The sequence below is a fragment of the Mustela lutreola genome, chromosome 5, assembly GCF_030435805.1.
Source record: "Mustela lutreola isolate mMusLut2 chromosome 5, mMusLut2.pri, whole genome shotgun sequence".
Classification (NCBI taxonomy): Eukaryota; Metazoa; Chordata; class Mammalia; order Carnivora; family Mustelidae; genus Mustela; species Mustela lutreola.
Genome location: NC_081294.1, coordinates 42,947,883 through 42,964,890, shown reverse-complemented (window position 1 = coordinate 42,964,890; position 17,008 = coordinate 42,947,883). Strand labels below are relative to the sequence as shown.

The 17,008-nt window shown below is 45.8% G+C and overlaps 1 protein-coding gene across 1 annotated transcript; it reads right to left on the bottom strand.

Moving 5' to 3' along the window:
- Positions 1 to 1,612: 1,612 nt before the first annotated feature.
- GM2A (ganglioside GM2 activator) lies at positions 1,613 to 14,711 on the bottom strand. The gene is made up of 5 exons (XM_059174080.1): positions 14,409 to 14,711; positions 8,682 to 8,843; positions 3,626 to 3,805; positions 3,062 to 3,246; positions 1,613 to 1,950 (listed from the first exon to the last, which is right to left on the bottom strand). Exons 1-4 carry the CDS (start codon positions 14,499 to 14,501, stop codon positions 3,091 to 3,093), a joined length of 591 nt encoding a protein of 196 aa, XP_059030063.1. The 5' UTR covers positions 14,502 to 14,711; the 3' UTR covers positions 1,613 to 1,950; positions 3,062 to 3,090.
- Positions 14,712 to 17,008: the final 2,297 nt, after the last annotated feature.

Here is a 17,008-nt window from a genome sequence, read left to right as displayed (position 1 = left end):
TATCTTTGGGCTCTCTCTTGGCTTAGAAGACTCCTTCCAATATTTTTTGTAGGGCTGGTTTGGTGATTGCAAATTCTTTTAGTTTCTGTTTGCCCTGGAAGTTTTTTTATCCTCCTTCTATTTTCAGTATTCTGGTTGTATATTTTTCTGAATATATCATGCCAGTGCTTTCTGGTCTGTCAGGTCTCTGTGGATAGGTCTACTGCCAATCTAATGTTTCTACCATTGTAGGTTATAGACCTCTTGTCCCAAGCTGTTTTCAGGATTTTCTCTTTGTCTCTGAGATTTATAAGTTTTACTGTTAGATGCCAGGATGTTGACTTATTTTTATTGATTTGGAAGGGATGGTTCTCTGAGCCTCTTCCTCATTCTTTTTTATAGCTAAAGTACTCAGTGTGCACATATACTGTGGTTCATTCAGTCACTTTCTGATAGACACTTACATTCCCAGTCTTTGCAATCACAATGCTGCAGTGAATAATCACATGTGGGCATATTTTTTATTGTTGGAGGTTTATCTTTAGACGATATCCCCAGTGGTAAAATGTTGGGTCAAAAAGTAAGTGTTTTTGAAGTTTGGTTAGGTAGTGACAAATTCCTGTCAAGAATTGTATCATTTTGCATTCCCACTAGCTGTGTAGGGATGCCTGTCTCCCTACAGCCTTGCCTAGTCATGTGGTTGTGCTTCTATTGTTTACCAGTCTGAGACGTGACATCCTCTCTAGTGTTTCAATTGATATTTCTCTAATCTTGGGTAAGTTTGTACATTTTTCAGGTTTAAGGGCCATTTTTACATTAGTGTGAGGATGTGTGGGAGAAAGAAAAGAGAGTTGTCTACTCATGTCTTTTCTCAATTTTTCTATCAGGTTTTTAGTCCCTTCAATGTTTCATTCTTTATACAGTAGAAATATTAATGGTTTGTTTATTATATGTGCTGTAAATATTTTCCTCCAGTCTTTTGACTTTATGGTATTTCTTAAGAAATGAATATTTTTTTAAGGTGGTCAATTGTTTCAATATTTTACCACCTCTGGATTTTTCACCTATATTTTCTTTTAGTATTTGTATGGTTTCATTTTCTGACATTTAGACCCTGGATCCATTTGGAGTTTATTCTGCATATGGTGTGACGTACAAATATATTTTCAACTTTTTCCAAATGGCTTTCCAGTTGGCTCAGTATCATTCCTTAAAAAGTCTATTTTGCCTCTAATTTGACATTTCTCACCCCTTCCCCACTGAGACCCAGGGGAACATTGGACCCAAGAGCCTGTCATGACATGGGAAGATATACCAAGATAATGAGATTCCATTCTCAAATATGAACTGAAAACAACTGTGAGAATGAGGACAAAAAATCAAAAGGTGAAAGGCTGGCATGGTCACAGAGCAATAGGAAAGTCAAAAAGTCAACCAAGGACATTGAACGGTGATGAGGCTGAATAAAACAGGGATAACAAGCAACTCACAAGACAAAAACAGAAGAGAGGTCCCTGGAACCACCTCAGCTCTTCTGTGCCATCACAACAAACCCTTCCACCAGGAACAGCCCACCACTGACAAGCTCCTAAAATCCCAAGATGACAAATATGCAGCCAAGACAAAGGAGGAGTTCTCAGCAAGTTAAAAAGCTTTATTGCCATTCCAGGCTTCAAATGAGCCCAGAAGCTGGGGTCGATCCATAGGTCAGTAGGCTGCGTGGAGGATGGGACAATGGCCTCTTCATGGGATCCCCTCATGCGATCCACCCCTCTTCATGGGATCCTTGCTCCACAGAGCAGCTGCTGGTGTGTTCCAAATCTTCAGGGTTTTCCCCATTCACCCTGACAGCACTCCTAGGCTGGGGCATGCGGCCTTGTGATTCTTGCAGCTCCCATCCTGAGAGGCTGCCTCCCCATCCCCAAGCCCTGGAAGAGCCTGCTCCATGTGTCAGAGACTATGGATTTGACCCTAGGGAGGGAAAAACAGCACTGAAGGAGTTGTCTCTAGATCGAAAGGACAATGTGTATTCTTACATCAGAGGTCGCAAACTGGCCACACTGGGCCAGACTTCCCCACTGGCAAGTCTGTTTGGCCCTCTTGGCCTGCACAGTGTTTTTAAAAAATAACTAGTTGCCAATATGTAAAAACTCTAAGATTTCATATAAAAGTCTGCATTTCTGGCTTCTCCAAGGGGGGAAAAAAAAATGGAGACTATTTGGTAGTACTGGGCCCACGATACTCTCATGCTGCCCCTAAGGGCTGAGTGCACCCTCTCTAACTCAACTCAGGCCCCATCAGCCCTGATAATAGTCCCAAGCTCGAGACTGGACACCAGCTGCCTCATAACAGTGGATATGAGCTGCTACACAAAGGAGGTTAAAAGACGTGCCTGGAAGCAATATGTTCCTCGTGGTTGTCCTCACTCATTTAGGTCTCATGCTTGGCCCAGCAGATAGCTGAGTTTGTAAACTCTCTTAAATACATACAGCATTCTTAAATACCTCTCCCAGTGAAGCCCTCCACCACGTGCCCTACCTCCCCAGGACACGCTATGCCCCGCTGTTCCTAATCTAGAAAAGAATAATGAATTAATCATAGCAGTTAATGGAGGAAGAGGCGAAGCTGAACTACTTCAGTCCCTTCCTTATAAGCAGGCTCGAGTAAAACAAAGACCGTTCATACTCTCATTCTGCTTTCAAGTCAGTGACCAAAAAAAATTTTTTTTAAGAAAATCATGAAGATACTTCAGGAAACCAAGACTGGGTCAGTCTGAACTTGGGGTCACAAAATATAATAGTCCTTATTGCTTAATTATTTAGAAAATGAGTTAAGCTCTTAGAAAATCATAGGGGTGAGAAGGAAGATGAAACGGCCGGCCTGGCAAGTCATGGGCTATCAAGAGCTGCCAAGCTCCTCCCCAAGTCAAAGCTGCCTGCCCAAGCCTAGAACGCAGTTGGCACAGAAGGACTTTCAGTGAGGGAAGTGGCATCATTGTAGAAAGGGGCTTGAAAGGGGATAGAGAGTCAGAATTTGACCTTGGCAAGTGCAAGGTAGAAGAAGAGGGACAACTTCCTCATACCCTTTCATTCTGCTGCGGCTGGTGCCACTTTACTCGCCCTTCAGAGCAGCAAAGATCCTGAAACAGCCCAGACGTTTCCCACGGCTGCTGAGGAAGATCCAGATGCGGTAGGCCCCGGAGGTGATCAAGCCGGGCAGGTCCGTGTTGGGCAGGGTGAACTGAGTCTTGGGCATTGAGTAGGTGCCCTGCGGGAAAACCAATGGATCACAGGTCAGCGGGAGCCTACTGACGGGACTCTCCTGGAGCTCTCCTCTAAGACTGCAGCCATGAACTGCCCCTCCTCCCACTCTCCTGAGTGCCACGTGAGATTAGAGATGGCTGGAGCTCTACACAGCATGGAAGGTTACAGCTCATGGGCACTGGAGGCCACACTGCAGCTCAAGTCACCCAGTTCACAAGTGGATAAACCAAGGCCCCCAAACATAAGCAATTCAGGATAGATCACACCAATTTTCACCCACAAACATCCAGATCTGCAGGAGGAGAATGTGAGAACCCATCTCTCCAAACCCCACATTTTTACTCCAGCCACAGAAATAATACTCTCCTTCCCTAAGTACTTACTGCTTTGAGGGGACAGTGGCAGGGAAGCCCATAAGTATGTAGGGGCTCTGGGCAGGGCTGTCCAGGGGGGATGATAAAGTCTAATAATTGGCAGATATCTTCAAAGATGCAACGAACATGGCTCATACATGGAACTTTGATCCAGAAATTGGCCACTTTCTTCTCTATGATTAATTCCACCTGGTGAGAAAGAGTTTGAAACAGTATGAATTCCAAGGCAAACATCCCAGCCTCTCTACATCTCCAAAAGGTCAGCATTTTATTTTAATCACAGAATTTTTAATCGGATGGGATCTTGGAGATATTCTGATATAGCAGTGACAATATTGTGGCACATATCCCAATGGCACCTCTTCCAGTGCCCGTAGCAGGTATTAATCAGGGTGATTTTTTCACCCTTCAATGAACCTCAGTCTTAGAATTCTTTAGGTAGTCACTACCATCGGTGGCACTGGATTTGCAAGGCATTTGCCATCTAACCGCTAACTAGCTAACTAGCACCATTTCCTAGACTTCTCTTCTCTGCCCAATCTTGGCTTCAGAGCCCTTGTCTGTGTAGGACCTCAGCTACTGCCAGCCAATTGGAGCAGAAACCTATTTTCTATCCTTGGATCAAATTTTCTCTGTATAGCTACCAAACACAGTATTTATTTTTTTTTAAACATTTTTAAAAATTTATTTACTTGAGAGTTAGAGCAAGAAGAGATCACAGAGAGAGAGAGAAGCAGTCTCCCTATGGAGCAGGGAGCCTGATGTGGGGCTCGATCCCAGAGTCCTTCATGACTGAAGCCGAAGGCAGACACTTAACCAACTGAGCCACCCGGGCATCCCAAGAAAACAAAAGGAATTTATAGGGAGATCACTATGGGATTGATATAAAGGAAGACCTTCTTAACCATCATAGCTAGGTTACAACAGACAGAACGACTCCCCAGGAAGTGGTGGGCTCCCTGGACTCAGCTCGAGAAGCTACCAGAGGAGCCCTACAGCCAGAGAGAAGCTGGACGAGAAGATCTACGATGTGCTTCACACCTCCATCCCGTCAGGATGCTATTCCTGTTCTAGAGGTTGTCGCTGACCTAGAAGGGGCCAGGATTTCAAGGCGGACAGTTCCAGCTGTGCCGGATGCGTGCCAGGCATTCACTGAGTGAGTTGTCTCTCTTGACCATGTCCGTGCCCTCAACTCCCCAAAACATATCAAGGGAAAATAGTAAGGAAAGGGCAGGAGTACGTTAGCTCACTTGAGCATCTGACCCCTTGTGGGTGTTATGGCAGGAAACCACAATTTTAAGACACTTTTCAGTTCTGACATCCTAGCAATTTCATATTTCCCAGCCTCCAGGCTCACTTGATTTAGGACTTTTCTGTTTGAGACAAATCCTGGAGGGCTCGGGCTGGCTCTGCAGGCTGTGGACTCAGTCTCCCAACTGCCCTAGATGTCATAATCCAGGCCCAGGAGGAAGGGAGATGTCAGGATACTCTGGATGCTAAGAGGACAAACTCAGATCGTCTCCTTCACTGACATCCTCCCGCTCTGCTGATGTACACAATATCCCCCACGCCCCACTCACACGCCACCCCTCCCAACCCTCCTCTCTGCTCTCCTGCCAAGCCTGTTCCAGCCCCTCTGCCAAGGAAGAACCACAGGGCCTGGGTTAGAAAGCAATTCCTGCCACTTTCCAGTATTTTGCCCTTGCCTGGAGCCACTTCTCTCAGTTTCCATTCCCTTACCTCAAAAGCAGGATATGTCTGCCTCTCTTACAAGATCCCATCGAGTGAGACAGTGCCCATAAAACACTTGGCACAATGTCTGAGAGCCAAACATTAACTCCTGCAGGATATCTGTCCTCCCTTCTCCCTCAGCCAATACTGTCTCCCCTCCCCTTGTTTCACCAATATCCCAAGGAAAATGGTTGAGTCAGTTATGCCCTAAGCAGAAAAGCCCAGATGAGGGCACCAGTGGGGGCCAAGTCCTGCCTGGTGTCCTCCCATGTGGGGCTGTATCTGCCAGGAGCCATGCCTCCCCCACCCAGGACAAGCACAGCATCAGCGGTCCTCAGTGGCGGTGCATGGAATGGGGGGCAACAGCCACTTCTGAGGCAGCAGTCATGCCTATCATTTGGGGACCACAAACCATGGCTCATTTCCCAGCCCTTGTTCTCAACCGACTTGCTCTCATGGCTCAGGAAAGCACTCAAGGCTGGATAAAAAGGTACCATAAATCTCTCTAGCCCAAGACTTCTGTTGCAGTTAGGTAGCTCGATCTAAATAAACTTCTGTCATGGAACCTGTCCCGACAACCAGACAGACAGAGGCACTGACAGGTAATCAAGACAGGAACACTGCACCTGCCAGGACCCATAAGCAAGTCCCTTCCCCATCAGGTCTCCACTCCTCCATCCTAACGATCGAATAATTGGATCTCACGATCTCGAAGACACTGACCCATTGTGACATCCTAAGAGTAAAAATTTCTTACACATTAAAATGATTTCTCTTGGCCTCTCCCACCTGGATAGGCACACAGAAGCTCTAGATAAAAACACACTGATAGGAAGTGAAGGGGAGTCATGTGATGCCCTGGGAAGGGGGCAGTTATAAAGGCCACAGGCCTCAGGCAGGGGCACTATAGGTACATGATTTTAGAGGGGAAAAAAGCCAAACCATCAGGCCTGAAAGCCATGTCTAAAAGCCCCACATAAGGTTATATGCCAAATAAAACAGCAATTTATGATTCTTGAGGATGGGAAAACCAGGGTCCCAGAGGCTGGAACTTGAGAGAGGGCCCACAGAAGGGAGTTATAAATTATTCCGGATCCTATGAAGCAAGTCAAGAGAGGAAAAGGGAGCTCCTGGGTGGCCCCAGCTCCTGGCTCATGGAATTTGGGACACCCAGCTTCTCAACATTGCCACTGGGGTTAAGTCCCTCCAGGTCCGACATGAGACTCCGCATTAAAAAAAAATTCCACCTCAGCAAGGTCAGAGGAAGAGAGGACGTGTTGGTTCTCCAGCTAATGGGCCGTGGGTCTGGAACACTCACTCTCCTCTCTAGGCCTCAGTAACAAGAGGTGGAAGCCATTGATGCCTCCCAAGCTCATACGGGGCTGAAGTCCTGACACTCTTTCAAAAGGGGGTCTCTGCTGAGCAAGAGAAAGTTCTGGAGCATTCTCCAAACATATCAGGCGCTAAGTCCACCTCCCTGCCTGAAAGAGTTGAGGAACAGGGAACAATACAACATAAGGACACCCAGCCTTGAATGTGCTGATAACCACGTGACCTGGGGCAAGTTGCACCCTTCTATGAGCCTCAGTGTCCCTTATCTGTAAAACGAGGCTAATCATCTTTTTTCCTACACATGTGTTCAGTGGCTTTCATTTAATAGCTAATATGCACATTACCTGAAAAGTAAAAGAACGAAACCAAAAATAACAGAGGAGAAATGTAGGGTGAAGGGAACCTGAGCACGGTTTTTAAAAAGTGCAATGGCCCAAATATTTGACAGGTAATTAAGGGATAGGAAAGAGGGTGGTGGTGTCCATCTTAATGGTCTTTGAAGAAGCCAAGAAAAGCAGGCTGGGGGCAGAAGGAGATTGTGAGTTTTTTCCTTCCAAGTCAGATGCACAGTGTCACAGAAATGCCAGCATTTTGCCTAATGATGGCATGAGAGCATCTGCCAGAGTGCTGCATCCCAGACCCAGCAGGAGCATGGAAATGGCATTTGTGTGACCCTGCTAGATTATCAGCTGAAGTTCAGCTAAAAAAAAAAAAAAAAATGCAATGATCTCGCCTGGAAAAGACTTAGAAGGAGGTCCCAAGGAAGGCAGGGCCCTAGAGCGGTCCACACACAGCTGGGGCTTCTGTCTGGGTCCCGGGGTGGCAGGAAAAGACACTAATTGAACAATTAACAAGAGTTAACATTTTCTGAGCAGGTCTTGTGGACCAGGCCCTATGCAAAGTACTCTACACATTATTAATCCAGCAGTTGTCCACAAGCAGCCTACGAGGTAGAGGCTGTGATTCGGGCAGGTTGAAGGGTAGTTACAGGGATAGATTCCAAATCAAAAACCTTTCAAAGAATCAGAATAAAACTGGGGCCAGAGTAGAGTTGCAACAGGACAAGCAGAAGGGCATATAAGAATATGCTATAAAGGCAGCAATTCAAAGTAGTGAGAAGGATAACAATGTATGGTGTTAAATAGATAATGAAAAGCCTTTATTATTCTGAAAAAGTATGGAAATAGCCACCCCCAACAGAGAAAACAGACATGATCAAACTGGTCAATCTCAAAGGAAACACAAAGGGGCAACAAAATTAATAAAAAGACATCAAACCTCCCCAGGGATGACATAAAATAGTGGAAAATGTTATTAGAAAATGCTCAGAATCAACAGATGTGTGGAAAAAGGCAAATCTGTTGGAGAGCATACATGGATTCAAAAATCTGGAGGCACCAGAAAGACCTAAAAAGTCTGTGTCTAGGTAATCAGAGAAGGACAAAGAGATACATTACAAGGATAATTTCAGCAAAGGTATTTCTAACAGCCAAAAAAAAAAACCAAACAGACAAAAAACTACCACAGAAACAAACTATATGTCTGATAATAGATTTGTTAAGTATACCAGGACAGATCTACAATCTCACTCCCTCTCTGGAAATCAATAAAGTCTTTAAAGAATATGTGTATTATATGTGATTGATTGGGGGACAGTTCCAAAGCCTCGCCTACCAAATGTTAAAAGTGTTTACCCCTATCACTGGGTAGAGAGATTTCAGGTGATATATTTCTCCCCACCTTTTGGCAATTTGTGATTTCCAAAGTGACTCGATGTCACTTATGAAGTGATATGTCTGTTTTATAATTAACAGCAGCACCACAACAACATTGCCCGACTGGGGCTGTTAGACAGTCTACGCATCTATGCATCCTTTGTTGCTCTGAGAAATCGGGATTGCACAATTACCCACAGGTCCCTGAACATACATCCTTCAGGGTCCCTGCCATATGGCCCCCCGCACCTTCCCTCCAGCACCTCCCCAACCATGCCCATGCTTACCTTCTGAGGACTGCTGAGGGGGACAGGGACATGGAGCTCCGCGCTGATAGTCACATTCCCAGGATACTCAATGGGGTCAGGTTCCAGAGTCATGCCTTTGAGCAGCACAAGGTCCTTCTTTTCATGGCAGTTCTCCCAGAAAAAGCTAATTACCTGGGGTGGCTAAGGAAAAATCAGGCAGAAAGAAAAGAAGCATTTCAAAAGGAAACTTCGCAGGTCAGAAGCGTCAACAGAACAGGCTACTGAGGGTGTGACACTGGGCGAGGTACCTCCCCACCCTGAGCTTTACCTGCAAGTCTGTACCTAGAAGCCCAGGATAACACTTGTGGTCCCCATTTCCTGGGTAGTACTATACTAAAAGATTCCAAAAACATAATCTCCCAAAAGTGTGCCATAAACTATAAAGCACAATATACCAGACCTTGAGCTTCAAAACAGGTGACTAACCACATCTACCCTTGGTAGGTACCTTCTCTGATCTCCCATTCCCGAACCCCCACCCCCTCCAGCCAGTCCTGGTACCTCCTTAGAGAGAAGCTCCCGGAGGATTCACCTTTGCAGCCTCATGCCCAGGACCTTATTCATGTCATAACCCATGCCCAATCCAGGGCCAGGAATAATAGGGAACTTTACACAATGGGAAACTCCACCCTCAAGGAGTATGCGATCAGCCCAGGAAGGTAAAAGGACATATGCAGAGAGACCCCCAGTGGGGTGCTTGTTGATGAACCCTAGTGAACAAGCTTCCCCAGTCCTAACTAGTGCTTCCTGCTCCCCATCCCATTGCCCATGCCCTGCCCCATCTGAATCACCTTCCTGGCCTCTGCTCAGCCACTTCCTCCTCTTCCTCCATATCCCACAGAGGTCTTAGAATTCCACCATCTTGTCTGGCTACACAAAACTGCTGACTCCCCACTCCCACAGAACCCTGCTTACTTGTCCATGATCTTTAACACTTTCAATATCAGGCAGACTCTGCCCACCCACTCACCCCTTTCCCACCCCCCCGAAGGCCATTTAAGAGACACGTCAGGCACTCCCACCATGCACATCCCATCTTAGAAGGAAACCCAGTCAGCCCCACACCCCTGAGCTCACCCCATCGTCAACACAGCCAACTGAGCTGAAAGGAAACACCTAACCCAAGCTAGGCTAACAGATTCTCACTGCCTCTGGGACATGGAGGTTGAGACAAAAATCACTTATAGGACTTTGCGCTGTTATTGGGTGATAACCTTTGGCATGAGGCTAGAATACCTAGACCTGTGACTCATGACCAAGCCAAAGTTTGGGAAGAGGCAAGAACTAAGGGCTCTGCTCGTCTCTGGGGGAGAGAACGGAGGTGTCCCCTCCCCACCCTCACCCCTGTCTAACCAGGCAGTATGGGGTAGCAGTGGAAGGCATGACTCTGGAGGGTGATATAGGGTACATCAGAGCCTTAGTCAACAAGCGTGGCTCAGCCACCATATCACATGATTCCGTGAGGCCGTTTCCCCTTTGGCACCTCAATTTCCACATCTTTGAAGTGAAGGCTTTATATACTTTCCTCTTAGGGCAATTGTGAGGATGAGCACAAGCATGAGAGCTTCATGATCTTAACACAGTGCCAGGCCCAAAGCTGGGCTGGCTCACAGAATGAAAGCCAGGATGTGGCCCAGCCTCCACTTCCTGTCATTACTTCCGTGAGATTCCTTGGATACCTGGTGTAAACTTCCCTTTATTTGAGCTTCTTGGAATGGGTTTCTGTCCCTTGGAATGAAATGTCACGGGAGTAAGAAAAACAGGACAGGGTCTGATTCAGGCCTGCATGCCCCACAGCCCCTCACACAGGGCAGGTACCCATAAAGATTTCCTTCAGTATTCATCCCACAAATACTTAAGGAGCAATGATCATGGGCCCTGAGCTAAGTCTGTATTAATAGTGGTAAACAATTAGAAATGTTCTTGCCCTGGGGCGCCTGGGTGGCTCAGTCATTAAGCATCTGCCTTCCGCCTGGGTCTTCATCCCAGGGTTCTGGGATTGAGCCCCGCATCAGGCTCCTTGCTCAGTGGGGAGCCTGCCTCTCCTTCTCCCATTCCCCCTGCTTGTGTTCCCTCTCTCGCTATTTCTCCCTCCCTCCCTCTCTCTCTCTCTCTGTCAAATAAATAAATAAATAAATAAATCTTTAAAAAAAAAAAAGAAAGAAAGAAAGAAAGAAATGTTCTTGCCCTGCCTCAAGGAGCTTAGAGTCTAATACCAATAAATACTACCCACCATGATTTCTGAGAGCCAGAAAAGAAACGCACAGAGGTCATGGTGAGAGTAACAAAGGGCTTACTTAAATACTTAATTAAGGCGGTGAGGAAATGATAACTTAAGTCGGACTCCTGCAGGATGAGGAGTCAGCCATGTAAGTACAGAGAGGAAGAATGTTCTCTCCAGACAGAGACAACATGGGCAAAGGCCCTGTGGTAGGAATTTTAGCTGGTCTGGGCACTACAGGAAGGCTATAGGGCTAGGTGTAGCAGAAGAATGACATGGATGAGGCTAGAGGGATGGCAAGGTCATTTAATGTATGACCTCGTACGTCATAACTGGGACCCTGGACTTACTATATTGCAATGGAACCCCTGTGCAAGAGAGTGCCACGCTTTGGTTTATGGTTGAGAATGGATTGGAGAGGGACAAGTGGATTGTCCAATCCAATGGATTGGAACGGGGAGACCAGTTCGGGGGCCGCTGTCAAATGAAAGAATGCCTGGACTTAAGAGTTGGGCTGAAGGGTTGGTAAGGAGGACTAGCCATTTTCTTGGGCTGCTTTCACAGATTCTAAGGCAACCTGCTTCACAGCAAGGACTCCTTCCAGGCTGGGGCAGGTATCCAGAGTGTCCTGCTAAAGAGGAAAAATTCCCTCCCTTCCCCCAAGCTCCCTGTCCTTCAGGTCCTGGGGGAGGCATAACAACGCAGTTTCCCAGAGGTTTCTGTGGGAGTGATTTCTGCAGCTGGGTCCAGCCTCATCTGGAAACAGAGGCAGGAAGGATTAGCAATGCTCACTACGAGCCAGACCTGGCACAGGAGTTCCTCTTATCTGTGCAGGATACGTCCCAAGATCCCCAGTGGATGCCTGAAAACACAGACGGCATTGAACCCCATATAACCCAATATAGTCTATGTTTTTTTCTATGCATTTTTTTATACATCCTTATGATCAAGTTTAATTTATAAAATGGGTACCGTAAGAGATTAACAACCATAACTAATATGAAACAGAACCATCATAACCATAACAAAAGTTATGTGAATGTGGTCTCTCTCTTTCTCAAAATATCTTACTATACTACACTCAGTGCTTTTTCCTGTTGATGATGTGAGACGAGAAAGTGCCTGTCTGATGAGATGAGAGGAGGGGAATGACACAGACATTGTGATATAATATTAGGCTACTATTAAACTTCCGATGATGTCAGAGAGGATCATCTGCTCCCAGACTGCACATCCAGGCCACAGAGAGCAAAACCACAGGTAAGGGGGAGACCACTGTATTTACCATTCCCGGGAGAGGCCAATACGTGGGATGAGGGAACATAGGGCAGAGGAGAAAGGCACAGGTCTGGAGGCAAAAATACAGGTAGACATCACAGACCTCGGTGCCAATCACCCCTCAGCTAAGACCATGGGTAAGTTACCCTCTTGAGGTTTGGTTTCCACATCTATTAAATGGGCACAATTATATCTTCTCACAGAGCTACTGGGAAAAAGAGAAGTCTGTACAGAAAATACAGGTCATCACTCCTCAAGACTGTTAAGCCATGAAAACACAAGACTGAGAAGCTGTCACAGACCACAGTAGCCTGGGGAGATGTGATGAGAAATATACTGTGGAGCCCTGGACTGGATCCTGGAACAGAAAGAGGACATTCATGGAAAAACTGGTAAAATCCAAATAAAGTCTGGAGTCTAGTTCATGGTGATGAACCGATGTTAGTTTGTCAGTTCAGACAAATGCACAATGGTAATAGAAGATGTTAACATTAGGGGAAATGGGATGAGGAGTTTATGAGAATCCACACTCTCTCTGCACTTTTCTATAAATCTAAAATCATTCCCCCAGAGATGCCTGGGTGGCGTGGTCAGTCAAGCATCTGCCTTCAGCTCAGGTCATGATCTCAGGGTCCTGGGATCGAGCCCAGCATCGGGCTTCTTGCTCAACCGGGAGCCGGCTTCTCCCTCTGCCTGTCACTCCCCCTGCTTGTGCTCTCTCTCTTGTTCTCTCTCTGATGGATAAATAAATAAAACCTTAAAAAAAAAAAAAAGCATTGCCCCACAAAAGTTTATTAGGAATAAAAGCACACAGCTCAACACGTTGCACAGAGTATGTGCACAATAAATGACAGTCATTATACAGTATCACCGAATCTATTAAGCACCTACTGTATGCCTAGCACGGGATTAGACATTCTCGCTCCCGTCTAATGCTGGCCACAGTCCAGTGACACGACACTGGTTAATGCCAGAAAAGGAAATAAAACTCAGGTTTCCAAATACTTAAATGTTCACGATCACCCCACTACCTTTATCTGGCCCATGGTCTCAGGCATAGGGCTCTGAATCACCATGAGCCCAGAGAAAACAAAGTGCCTCTTGCCGCACAATGAATGGTGTGCTGGCCCGTATCCTATAGGGGCCTGAGTGAGGTGGGTGAATACTATGATATCTCAGGGCCTTCCCAAAACAGCTGATCTATCTAAAGCCCTCTGGTCTGGGATGGCAACCATGGCCAAGACATATAAGGGAATGGGGATGTAGGGCAAGTTGGAGCTCTAGCCAGACTCTGCCTTTATAGCGGTCAGCCCTGGAACCAAGAGAAACAGTCTCAGCCTACATCTGGGGTCAAACTGGGAATCCTCTGGGCACATAAGGCCAACAGGTCCTTATGCCTTCATTCAACAGGAAAAATAAAATGGGACCCCTTGCCCCTGGGGCAGGATGAGGCCAAGCCTACTGGCTTGTATCACTTTATTTGCCTAAGATTTTAGAGCCTTTCTATCCACAAAAGCATTTCCTTTCACTCACACCCATCTGAGAAAGGCAGGTTGGTTGGTATCATCATGCCCATCTGTGTCTTGCCCACAGCAAAGAGGCAATGGAACTAGGCTGCTCCAGATCCCAGAATGACAGAACTTCCCTTTTCCAAGGGTCTGGAGCATGGGGTGAGTGAAAAGTGAAGGAGGAAGCTGGAGACTCTTTGTGGCCTGCAACTAGAAGCAGTGGGTCACAGGGTTGGATCTGGAGCACGGGAAGAACAAGCCTCTCAAACCCACCCACCCATCAGGACAAGCTGAGACACAGAGCAGTACAGAGAAGAAGGGATGGGTGCCAGGTCTTTTTATGGGTGGTGGAAGGGAGGAGGCAGGTAAACAAGGCTGAGCTCTGGGCCTGGAAGCAGTTCCTTAGCCTTGCAGTTCTGCCAAATTTCATTCAAACGTTCAGGAAGAAGAGGACAAGAGAGTAGAGACGTGAGGGAGATTAACCCTTCCCAAATGTCTGGAGCAGTCCACCTTCACTGTCCAGATGAGCTAACCGAAACTCGGAGAGAGAAAAGGACCCACTCACAGTCCCACAGTTAGTGACTTTAGGAGTCTCTACAAAAGACAAGGAATTCTAGAAACCGGAGAAGTCACCCCCATAATCCCACCCCAACTGGGCCGGCAAGCTGGAAGCAGCCACCAGAGGAAACGGGGGCTCACCGGGGCGCGGGCGGAGACGTGTGCATGGGCCGCAGGGCCGGCGAGAAGCAGGCCCAAGGCCATCAGAAGAGGAGCCTGCATCTTCAGCATCATCGCAAACAGTGGGTCTGCGCCGGTCTACTAGGTCTGTGGCAGTAGCGTCTCCTTTAAATGCTGGCCTTCCCTGATTATGCAAAGCTGGTCACTGCTATGCAAAACAGCGAGGCCACTTCCAGGTTTGCTCCGCCCGATGGGGAATGGGAGATTTCAAGGCCTGGTGCTGCACTGACCTCTCTGGACTCCAGCCGGACTGAGTCTCCGCCTTCAACCCCTCCCTCTGGGCGTGGGCGTCAAGCCCCTCCTTCTGACTGGCGACCGCGGAGCCGGCTGATAAAGGGGGCGGGGCCTAGGGCGGGGCCAGAGCACGGGGGGCGGGGAGAAGCTGCTCCTCCTAAACCCACGCTGACAGTGACCATCCCTGCCTGAAAAGCGTTTTTGTTTTCAAACCCGGATACATTCCTTGACTGAATGTCACCCTCCCTGTCCCTGTTAACGCTCTCCTGTATCGTGTTACGAATCACTGTGTCTTTTTAATGATTATAATCATAATTGTAATAACCGATAGTAAGTGCTTTAATGCATGCTAAGTACTGTTAAACACCGATGAGGGAATTTTTTTTTTTTTTTTTTTTTTTTTTTTGCCCCATGTTACCACTGAGGAAAACACACACGGTGAGGTTAGCTTTGCCAAGGTCACAAAGCTAAAAAATGATAGAGCAAATATTCTGCTTATATAGCCCACAGCCAAGATTTTGTTAAGTTATAATGCTTTGTAGTTGAGTTTGCTTTTTAAAAAAGCAATAGGGATATTATTCCTGCCAAATCACCACTAAATTGTAAACTCTACAAGGAGTGGCGCTATGACTTTTGGTCCCTAACGTGACTTAGGACCTGACACATAATGAGCAATCAATCTTGGGTGAATAAATGAATGCATGAATACAATTTAAAACTTACCCAATCGTCTCTTTATATATCATTTTTTAAATTTTGGAATTAATTTTAGATTTATAGAAAACTTGCAAAACTAACAGAATTCTACCAATTTCCCCACTGTTCGCATTAAGATATCAGGGTATTTTTATCACTTGATGTAATGAGCACTGGGTGTTATACGAAACCGATGAATCACTAAACTACTACATGTTAACTAAATGACTTTTTAAAAATCTTATTAAAATGTAAAAGCATTGCATTTTTTATTTTTTAAACACTTTTAACTTAAATTCAATTGATCAATATAATGAATTATTGGTTTCAGAGGTATAAGCCTATGATTCATCAGTCTTATATAAAACCCGGTGCCCGTTACATCCCATCCCCTTCTTAATGTCTATCACCCAGCTACCCCATCCTACACTCTCCTCCCCTCCAGCAACCCTCATATGGTTTCTTAGGTTTCTTATGGTTAAGAGTCTCTTATGGTTTTTTTCCCTCTCTAGTTTATTCTTGCTTCATTTTTTCCTCTCTTCCTCTATGATCCTCTGTCTCGTTTCTCTAACTCCACTTATCAGTGAGATCATATGATATTATCTATCTCTGATTGACTTCCTTCGCTAAACACAATACCTTCCAGTTCCATGCACGTCTTTGCAAATAACAAGATATCATTTTTTGATGGCTGAGTATATTCCAGTGTATATATATACACCACATCTTTTTTATCCATTCATTTGTCAATGGAAATCTGAGCTCTTTCCATAGTTTGGCTATTGTGGACATTGCTGCTATAAACATTGGGATGCATGTGCACCTTCAGATCACTATATTTGTATCCTTGGGGTAAATACCCAGTAGAGCAATTGCTGGGTTGTAGGGTAGCTCTATTATCAACTTTTTGAGGAACCTCCAAACTGTTTTCCAGATTGGCTAAACCAGCTTGCATTCCCACCAACAGTGTAGGAAGGTTCCCCTTTCTCCACATTCTTGCCAGCATCCGTTGTTTCCTGACTTGTTCATTTTAGCCATTCTGACTGGTGTGAGGTGCTGTCTCATCATGGTTTGGATTTGGATTTCCCTGATGCTGAGTGATGTGGAGCACTTTTTCATGTGTCTGTTGGCCATTTGTATGTCTTCTTGGCAGAAATGTCTTTTCATGTCTTCTGCTCATTTCTTGATTGGATTATTTGTTCCTTGGATGTTGAGTTTGTTAGGTTCTTTATGGATTTCAGATAGTAGCCCTTTACCGGCTGTTTTCCAGAGAGGCTGTGGCAGTCTGCATTCCCAACAGTGTAGGAATTCCTTTTGCCACATCCTCACCAACATCTTTTTTGTTGTTGTTGTTTAGCATTTTTCACAGAGCCAGAACAAAACAATCTTAACATTTGAATGGAACCACAAACACCCCAAAGAGCTAACGCAATCTTGAAAAAGAAAAGCAAACATGGAGGCATCACAATTCCAGACTTCAACATATATTTTGAAGCTGTGGTAATCAAAACAGTATGATACTGGCACAAAAACAGACACACAGATCAATGGAACAGAATAAAAAACCCAGAAATAAACCCACAACTATATGGTCAATTCATCTTCAGCAAAACAGAAAAGAATATCCAATG